At 70.0% G+C, this 9,082-nt stretch overlaps 1 protein-coding gene across 1 annotated transcript; it reads left to right on the top strand.

Annotated features, from left to right (window-relative positions):
• Positions 1-296: 296 nt before the first annotated feature.
• KLHL30 (kelch like family member 30) lies at positions 297-8,580 on the top strand. The gene is made up of 7 exons (XM_039228514.1): positions 297-1,070; positions 2,290-2,422; positions 4,124-4,210; positions 4,961-5,116; positions 6,072-6,260; positions 6,961-7,106; positions 8,329-8,580. Exons 1-7 carry the CDS (start codon positions 297-299, stop codon positions 8,578-8,580), a joined length of 1,737 nt encoding a protein of 578 aa, XP_039084445.1.
• The last annotated feature ends 502 nt before the right edge of the window (positions 8,581-9,082 follow it).

Raw genomic sequence — 9,082 nt, 5'->3', positions numbered from 1 at the left:
CCTTCTCACTGTGAAATGGGACTAACACTGAGCCCCATCTCACAAGGCTACGGGGCTGGGTGAGGTGAGACGCTGGGCGAAGGACCGACAACGAGACGGCCAGACAGCCAGTCGGGTGGGCGATCAGGCGGATGAACCCGCGCCCTACCCCAGGGACCCTGCCCCAGCCGACCTTGACCCTCTGCCCCCGCCCCTGCCGCCCCTGCTCTCTTCTCTCCCCAGGGTCTCAGGCGGGGCCAGCCTCCTCTTTCCCGTGAGCAGTGGCCTGCAGGGGCCCCACGCCGGCGCTGGCAGCCATGGTGCGGAACGTGGACGACCTGGAGTTCCACGTGCCCTCACACGCCCAGGACATGCTGGACGGCCTGCAGCGGCTGCGCTCCCAGCCCAGGCTGGCCGACGTCACGCTGCTGGTGGGCGGCCGCGAGCTGCCCTGCCACCGAGCCCTCCTGGCGCTGAGCAGCCCCTACTTCCACGCCATGTTTGCGGGCGACTTCGCCGAGAGCTGCGCGGCGCGAGTGGAGCTGCGGGACGTGGAGCCCGCCGTGGTGGGCCAGCTGGTGGACTTCGTGTACACGGGCCGGCTGACCGTCACGCAGGCCAACGTGGAGGCGCTGACGCGCACGGCCGCGCGCCTGCACTTCCCGGCCGTGCAGAAGGTCTGCGGCCGCTACCTGCAGCAGCAGCTGGACGCCACCAACTGCCTGGGCATCTGCGAGTTCGGGGAGCAGCAGGGGCTGCTGGGCGTGGCCGCCAAGGCCTGGGCCTTCCTGCGGGAGAACTTCGAGGCCGTGGCCCGCGAGGACGAGTTCCTGCAGCTGCCCCGGGACCGGCTGGCCACCTGCCTGGCCAGTGAGCTGCTGCAGGTGCAGCCCGAGCAGAGCCGGCTGGAGGCCCTGCTGCGCTGGGCACGGCATGACCCCCAGGCCCGGGCCGCCCACCTGCCCGAGCTGCTGGGCCTGGTGCGCCTGGACGCCGTGCCCCGGCCCCGCGTGCAGCAGCTGCTGGCCACGGAGCCACTGCTCCGGGGCTCGGAGGCATGTCGGGTGGCCCTGGCGCTGGGCCACGACGAGGTGAGTAAGGGGCGGCGGGGGGAGCCCTGGAGACCCCGCCTGGGAGGGGAAGCGGAGGACGGGCGCTCTGAACCCTGCAGCCCCACCTGCCTTGGGCTGATTGCCCGTGAGGGCGTCGCTGTGTGGCCCCTGGGCCCCCGTGCAGCCCCCGCCCTGGACGTGAGGGGACGGGAACCCAGAAGCGATCTTTCACAAAGCCCCGTCGGCGCCCACAGCTTGCTGGGGACAGGTCAGGGGTGGTCGGTCACGGAGGGCTCTCGAGAGGAGGCAGCGCCTTAGAGGAGGGACAGGAGTTTGGCCGGAGGGAAAGCGATCTGGGAAGACAGCAGGCTTGGGTTCCGCACCAGGCCCCACCTGCCCCTGAGGGGGCTCTGGAGCCTTCGAGGGGGCGGCTTCCCATGCGTGCTGGCAGGGAGCGTGGCAGGCAGGCAGCTCCCGACCCAGCGACGGACCAGGGTGTGACCGAGACAGGGAGCAGAGTCCTTCATCAGGGACTGCTCGGGGCCGGCTCTGCAGGGTTCCTCAGGGGCCGGCTCTGGGGACAAAGGTGTAGCTCAGGCCAGGGGCAGGGTGTCTGGTGGCAAATACCAACCTGTGCTACCGTCAGGCACCCCCAGGCACGGCGGGCTGCCCCAGGGCTGGCACCAGCGTGGAGCTGGCACGTCACCTGGTAGCTGCTGGCAGTGGGCAGTCCGGGGCTTCTGTGGAAGGGGCCAGAGAGACCGGGGGCCCTGGGGTCCCGGGAGCTCAGGGCAGTGGCGTCTGACAAACCAGCGAGGAGCCGTCCCTGCCTCCCCCGCCGGGCCAGGGTCATCCCGGGGCGGCACGCGACGCGCCTGCGCAGGGGAGATCTGGGGACAGAGTCGGGGTTGGCTCCAAAGCGGGTGCAGGGACGCCGCCGGAAGGCACGTGGGGACTGCCGGGGAGGAGCAGCTCTCAGGCTCGCGGCGCACATGCACCTGCGGGCCCGCAGCTCCCCCAGTCCCGAGCACGCGCCGCCCTCCCTGGCACCACGGCAAACTCAGCGCGTGCGCACCTGTGTCCGCGGGCACGCGCGCGCGCACACGGCCTGAAACTCACGTCGCGCGGCACGTGGGCGCCCGCACGGCTGCGCCGCCAAAGTCCTGCCGCGGAGGAGGCCTCCGAGGTCGGCGAGCACCGGGGGCGCCTTGCGCGGGGCGTCCGCTCACCTGCCCCTCTAACCCGGCCTCCCCCGCAGGCGCCGCCCGCCATCCCGCAGAGGCTGCAGGAGGTCCTGGTGGTGGTGGGCGGGCGGGCGCTGGAGGACGAGGAGGGCGCCGAGGAGCCCACCCCGCACCCCAGGAACTTCGCCTTCTACAACACCAAGGCCAGTGAGTGCCCCTCGCGCCGTCCCTGCGGTCCGGCGTGGGCAGGTGGCGGGGAGAGGTGCACAGGCCCGCCAGAGGCCACCTGCTGGTGTGCTGGGGCCTCGCAGGGGGCGGGGGGGGGGGCGCGACCGCCGGGCTGCTGTGGCCCCTAACTCTCCAGCCCCAGTCCCCAGCTGTGGCCTTCTGGGCCCTGGAGCCCAAGGTAAAGGCGTCTGCTGCCCAGACGGGCAGGATGGCCGCTGGCCTGCATGCCCAGCGGGACCCCGGCCCCAGGGGCAAGGTGGGCAGCTGGGGCGCAGGTGGCCCGGAGGGTGAGAGCCCAGGGGTGGGGTCAGCTCACACAGGTTCCAATCCCAGCCTTAGAGCAGGTCACCTACCCTCCCTCGGTGTGTCACCTCATCTGTGAAATGGGCTCCTCGCTTAGTTGGGTAGTGGACCCAGTGGGCACGGACTTGGCCTCTCCTGCCCGGGGCCCCATCACAGGGGTGGGGGCAGTGGGGTCTCTGCAGGGGCCATGTTGGCCCTGGGGAGCTCTTCCAAGAGCTCATTTGAGGCTTGGCGGGGGTCCTGGGGCCGCCGGGCCAGCCGCCAGCCTCTCCTGTGCCGTCCACGGCTGGCAGGCTGGAGGGAGCGTGGGGCCGGCTGTCCCAGGTCAGGGGCTGACGAGAGGGGATTTGGGGTCTGACGTCAGGACATGAGCTGTGCTGGCTCCGCCCGGGAGCAGCTGTACGCTGGCAGGCCCCACCCCAGGGTGACCCACACATGAGTCAGGGGGACACGCAGTCCCTGCCCGAGGGCAGGTGCCCAGTGAGGCCCGGAATTCTGCGTGTCCCGAAGGCTGTGGCGAACACAGCCTCCCCGGGGACCATCCCTGAGGCCTGAGTCTCAGCCTCCGCCAGCACCCAGAATGTGTCCGTTCAGACATTCCCACAGTCTCGTTTTTATTTTCCCCAAGCGTTTTCTCGTTTCTTGCGTCAGTTTACCTCACGTAGCTCCTTGAAGGTGGGTCCAGCACAGGTGCAATTACTCTGTCCCTCAGCAGTGGTGACAGTAACCCTAATGGGTACCCTCGCCCGAGCATGTGCGTTGTGACAGACACGCGTGGTCTTAGATAGTCCCCCACCCCCCGGGGAGGGGGAAGCACCCCTGGCCTACGGAGGAGGTCGTCCGAGGCCACACAGCCAGTGCACGAGAGCTGGGGTTTGGACTTACGCCGCCTGCTGCAAGGCCGGGTCCGACCCCTCCGCAGGGAGGCTGCGCACAGCACGGAGGGGGGAGGGAGCGGACGGGTGGATGAGGAACGGGCACATGGCTGAGGTTTGCGTTATGACCCACGAGCTACTAGAGATCGGGCGCTTGGGCCCGTTTCCCCATCTGACCGAGGTGGGACCCAGCCCAGGGGCCAGAAGGTCCACTTTGGGCCAGTGAGGTCACCTGCGGGGTCAGAGTGAGACCCGGCTTCTGGAGCCTGAGCCGCCTGCCGCAGCCCCGCGTCCAGTCCGGGTGCTGGGCTCCACGGGGCAGCGCCAGGCAGGGGCGCGTGGGTGCCCAGGGTGTGGGCCCCCCGCCCCTTGCTCCTCCCGCCCGCGAGGGGACCTCCCGGCACCCACGGAGCGGAAGGGGTGCTGAGGGGCGAGGGGGCCCAGTGGGCGGCGAGCGCAGCTGCCCGGGCCTGAGCCGCCCACCTGCCTCTCTCCCTGCCAGAGCAATGGATGGCGCTCCCCGACTTCCCCGACTACCACAAGTGGGGCTTCTCCCTGACGGCGCTGAGCAACACCGTCTACGTCACAGGTGGGCAGGCGCGGCTCCTGCCGGGCTTGGCTGGCGGAGGTGACCCCAGCGAGAGCCAGCCCCCCCCAGCTCATGGGGTCCCCGACACCTCAGTCAAGATCCCTGCAGACACTTCCATGACGTGAAAACGAGGAAATTTGAAATCCACGGGTCACGGGTGCGGGGAACCGTTCCACGTTCTGGGTGACGCGGGAACCCTGGGGTTTGCTACGACGGAGCTGTGTGACGGGCAGGAGGCCTCCCTCGGCGCTTGTGCACCTTAGATGTTGGGGGCCCGTCTAAAATTTGGTTGGGGAGGGACGCCTGGGTGGCCAGTCGATTAAGTGTCTGACTTCGGCTCCGGTCATGATCTCACAGTCTGTGGGTTCCAGCCCTGCGTCGGGCTCTGTGCTGACAGCTCGGAGCCTGGAGCCGCTTCAGATTCTGTGTCTCCCTCTCTCTCTGCCCCTCCCCCGTTCATGCTCGCTTGCGCGCGCTCTCTCTCTCTCTCTGTCTCACTGTCTCTCTCTCTCAAAGTAAACGCTAAAAAATTTATTTTAATTTGGTTGGGGAAACAGCTCTCACTGATGAAAGTCTGAGACCATTGATCTGCCCCCGTCCCCCCATTTACGGGGCATGGAGCCACCTGTCCTGGTCACATAGCTAGATCGCCACCCAGAGTCCTGCCCCAGAGGAGAAGGGACCCGGCACCCACTGGCCTGGGGAGCCCAGGCTGCCGGGCGGCTGAGGGGACAGAACTCTCTCCTGCAGGCGGCTCCCGGGGCACCCAGACAGACACCTGGTCAACCACGCAGGCTTGGTGCTTCCCTCTCAAGGAGGCAGCCTGGAAGCCAGTGGCGCCCATGCTGAAGGCCCGCACGAACCACGCCAGTGTGGCGCTCAACGGGGAGATCTATGCCATCGGCGGTGAGGCCTCCCCCTCCCCCCTCCCCCGGGGCCTCCTCCCGCCCCTGGGAGCTCGCTCGCCAGCTCGGCAGCCCCTGGGGGCCTCTCAGCCCTGCAACAGAGGCTCCCTGCGTCCATGCCCTCCCCAGGGACCCGGGAGCCTCAGGGACCACGGGGCTCGCTGTCCGGAGTGAACAGGCCACCCCCCCCCCGGCCAGCCCGTGCCACCTGCTGCCTGGGTGTCCTGGGGCGAGGCTCAGGCCCCCGTAGCCAGCTCCCCGTGATTCTGGACACACAGCAATGGCGGCGGAGAGCACGGGGGCCTTGAGCGGCCGGCAGGGACGGACACCCCATCCCAGAACCTTGGCCCTGCGCCCGGGGTCACCCCCTCCGGGAAGTCCCTGGGGTGAGGAGACCCACAGTGGCCCCCCTTTGCTGTCACCTTTGAGTCCACCACACCCCCAGCCTGAGCATGGAGGCCGCCTGATTCCTCCTTCCCCCCAGCGCTGTGACAGGGACTCACCCCAGGGACCCTTGCAGTTAGATAAATACTGGGAAAGAAGACAATTGTGGCCAAGCGAGAGCTTCCCAAGGCCTCTGCAGGTGACAGACTGGCCTTGAGGCCACTCGAAGCACAGCAGCCGGACCCCAGAGCAGGGAGCCACACGGCTCCTGAGCCCGGGGCCAGGGGGCAAATAGGAGTGGCCTCGGGGCCCCCACCTTGCAGTCTGGAGTCCAGTGTCTCTGGGTCCAGGTGCCCACCCTGCTTGACGGTACGGCCTTGGGCAAGGGCCCTCGCCCCTTGGAGCCTCGGTTTCCCCTCTCTGTGAAATGGGATAGGTCACCCGCCTCGCTAGGCTGAGCCCTTCCCCTCCCAGGAGGCTCCCCGCCGCCTCTGCAGGGCCCCCAGCCCTGCCTTTCTTTCCGGGAGCTTTCCCTGGCCCCTGGCGGCCCTGACCCCCTCCCGGCCCGACAGGGACCACCCTGGACGTGGTGGAGGTGGAGAGCTACGACCCCTACACAGACGCCTGGACGCCCGTCAGCCCGGCCCTCAGGTACGTCAGCAACTTCTCGGCGGCCGGCTGCGGCGGGAGGCTCTACCTGGTGGGCTCCAGCGCCTGCAAGTACAACGCCCTGGCCCTGCAGCGCTACAACCCCGTCACAGGTGGGCAGCAGAGCCGCCGCTCCCTCCCTGGGCCGGGAGGGGGGGGCAGGTAGCCGCAGGCCCCCCCAAGTGAGTGGAGGGCGGGGGCCCGTGGGGAGACCAGGGGGGCCAGGAGCAGGCAGCACGGCCACAGCCCCGCCAGAGGTGGGGGACACGCTGGAGGAAGGCGGGGCCTGGGGGGGTGGCGACAGGGATGGGGGGTGGGGAGGGGATAGCCTGCCCGGAGCCGAGTCCCCATGCTGGCCGAGAGGTAAGGGGGTGGGGGCGGCGGCGGGGGGCCGTGTCCTGGCCCTGAATGCTGCCTGGCCGCCGCGTCCGCCTGGAGCCGGCCTCCCAGAGCCACAAGGCTTGGTGGTTTGGGCCCCCGCTGGGCTCCCTCTGGCTCGGTGGCCCTCCTGGCCCCGTCTCACCCTCTGTTCCATCCTCTGGATGGTGCAGGTGATAATAGACCCGTCTTGTAGGGTGGGTGTGAGGATCCCATGGGAGACCGACTGGACCCAGGGTCGGTGGGGGGGCCCCAGACTCGGCCGGCCGGGTGGGAAAGAGGCAGAGGCCCCAGGGACCTGAGGACACAGCTCTGAGGGAGCCCTGCCCCCAGCCCCAGAGGGAGAGTGGGGCTCCCACCCCCGGCAAGAGCTTCACCCCGGGACCCGGGGAGCGGCCACCCGGCGAAGGCGGGCCTGGTGCCATGTCCCCACAGACTCGTGGAGCGTGATCGCCTCGCCCTTCCTCCCCAAGTACCTGTCCTCGCCGCGCTGCGCCGCGCTGCAGGGGACTCTCTACCTGGTCGGTGACAACACCAAGAAGGTCTACATGTACGACCCCGCGGCCAACCTGTGGCAGAAGGTGGGCCTCAGCCTCGGGGTGACCCCCCCCACCCGCCCCTAGGACTCTCGACATCAGGAGAGCAAGCCTGGGGACGGTCGGTGTCACCACAGGGGGCTGACGGTGAAGGGGTTCCGGGACGGGGGAGCCGAGCACCCGGGCTCCTGGCCACCGTGGGCGTTCCGTCCCCAGCGGCGAGGGGGGGTCTGTTCTCAGGGAGCAGATCCAGGCTCCCGCAGGGGTGCTTCAGGGACGGCTGTGGCTGTCCTGGTGGCGGCCGGGCCCAGGAGGGAGGGCATCCCCTGCCCTCCTGGTGGCCGAACAGGGATGGGGCGCCCTTGGCTGCGGGTAAGCTGGGGGCAGCCAGCTCCTTAGTGCCTCCCCCCCACCCCCCGCGGCCCCAGGGCCCAGGGAGAGAGCAGGCGCCCGGCACCTCCAGCCCCAGCCTTTCTCCGCGTCCCTCCCGGAGAGAGAGGAGGGACGGTGCCCGGAGCCACGCGGTAGCAGGACACTCCGGGCCGCCGCCCCTGCCTCAGGTCCTCAATTCCTGGAGGCCCGAGGAGGTGGCGTGGCCTCCTGCAGCCGGTCCCGGGCAGGCTGGGCGGGCGGCCGGGTGACAGCAAGGCCCCTGCCGCCCTGCTGCCCGCAGCTGTCCCCTGGCGTCAGCGCTCAGCTGACCGGAGGCCCCCATTACAGTGCAAAACAGGTGCAGGGGGCCCTGCCAGGCCTCTGCACAGCCCCGGCCACTGATCCGGGGGCATCCCGGCCACGCAGCTCCACTGTGTCCAGGCCCACGGCGGCGTGGCTGCCCGCTAGCGTCTTCGTGCGGAGGCCGCAGCCAGGCCCCTTCCCTCCCGCCCACACTGGCCTCTCCACTGGGCCCGCCTGCCTCTGGCCTCACAGCCCCTGTCCAGGGCACTCCCGAGGCCACAGCTGTCCCCTCCAGGAGAGCAGCTGTGATCAGAGGCCCCGCCCGGAATGTGCGGGAGGGGGGGCAGCTCCCCGCACCTCTAACACCCTGACTTCAGACGCGAGTGGCTTCAGGCCTGGGTGACCGAGGGGCCTGGGAACATCACGCTGGGAGATGTGGGCTGGAGAGAGAGCACCGAAGGGGCCGTCTGAGGGTCCTGGGGGCCTACGGGGAGCTTGGGTGAGGTGTCCTGGACAGGGCGCTGGCTGTCCTCCCTGCGTGTCCCCCGGCCACTGCCCCCGCCGCCGGGCACTGACCGCTGCCCACCCCCAGGTGCAGCCCCTGCACAGCCTGCACGAGAACGGTGCGCTGGTGCCGCTGGGCGACGCGCTGTACGCGACGGGGGGCCGCTGGCAAGGCATGGACGGCGACTACCACGTGGAGATGGAGGCCTACGACCGCGGGCGGGACGCCTGGACCCGCCACGGCGCCCTGCCCCGCCTCTGGCTCTACCACGGCGCCTCCACCGTCTTCCTGGACGTCTCCGAGTGGACCCAGCCCTTCAGCCCCGCCCAGGAGCACTGAGCAGCCACGCCCCCCACCCAGGGGATGGCGCCCCTTTGTGTGCCGCCTGTCTGTTCACCTGGTGCTGCCCCCTCCAGGGCTCAGGCCGGGCTTGGGCCACCAGGGACGTCGGAGGACACAGCCTTGGTGCCCGCAGCCGCCGCACTAACTCTGAGCTGACCGGCGGCTTGGACTCTGGCTGTCTGCCCACAGGGTGTCCGAGGCCTCACACAGAGGAGCCCGGGGGAAGCACAGGTGGACCCACGCGTGCTCTCCAGGTGCCACTGCCCCAGCCGTGTCCCAGTGGTGGCTTCTGGGAGCTGCACCACAGAGCGAGAGACCCTGGGCTGGGGACCGCACCCGCGTCTGTAGGCCTGCCTCTGCCTGGCCCTCAGCTGTGTGACCACGGCTGGCCGCTGCCCCTCGCTGGGCCTCAGGCCCCGCGTCTGTGGCACACTGCGGAGGGAGGAGGCAGGGCAGGCACCCAGAGGGTCCTCTGCCCGTGTCGGGGCTGAGGGAAGAG

This window comes from Hyaena hyaena, unplaced genomic scaffold, assembly GCF_003009895.1.
Source record: "Hyaena hyaena isolate Hyena2069 unplaced genomic scaffold, ASM300989v1 scaffold_31, whole genome shotgun sequence".
Lineage (NCBI taxonomy): Eukaryota > Metazoa > Chordata > Mammalia > Carnivora > Hyaenidae > Hyaena > Hyaena hyaena.
This window is presented reverse-complemented; position numbering and strand designations above follow the sequence as displayed.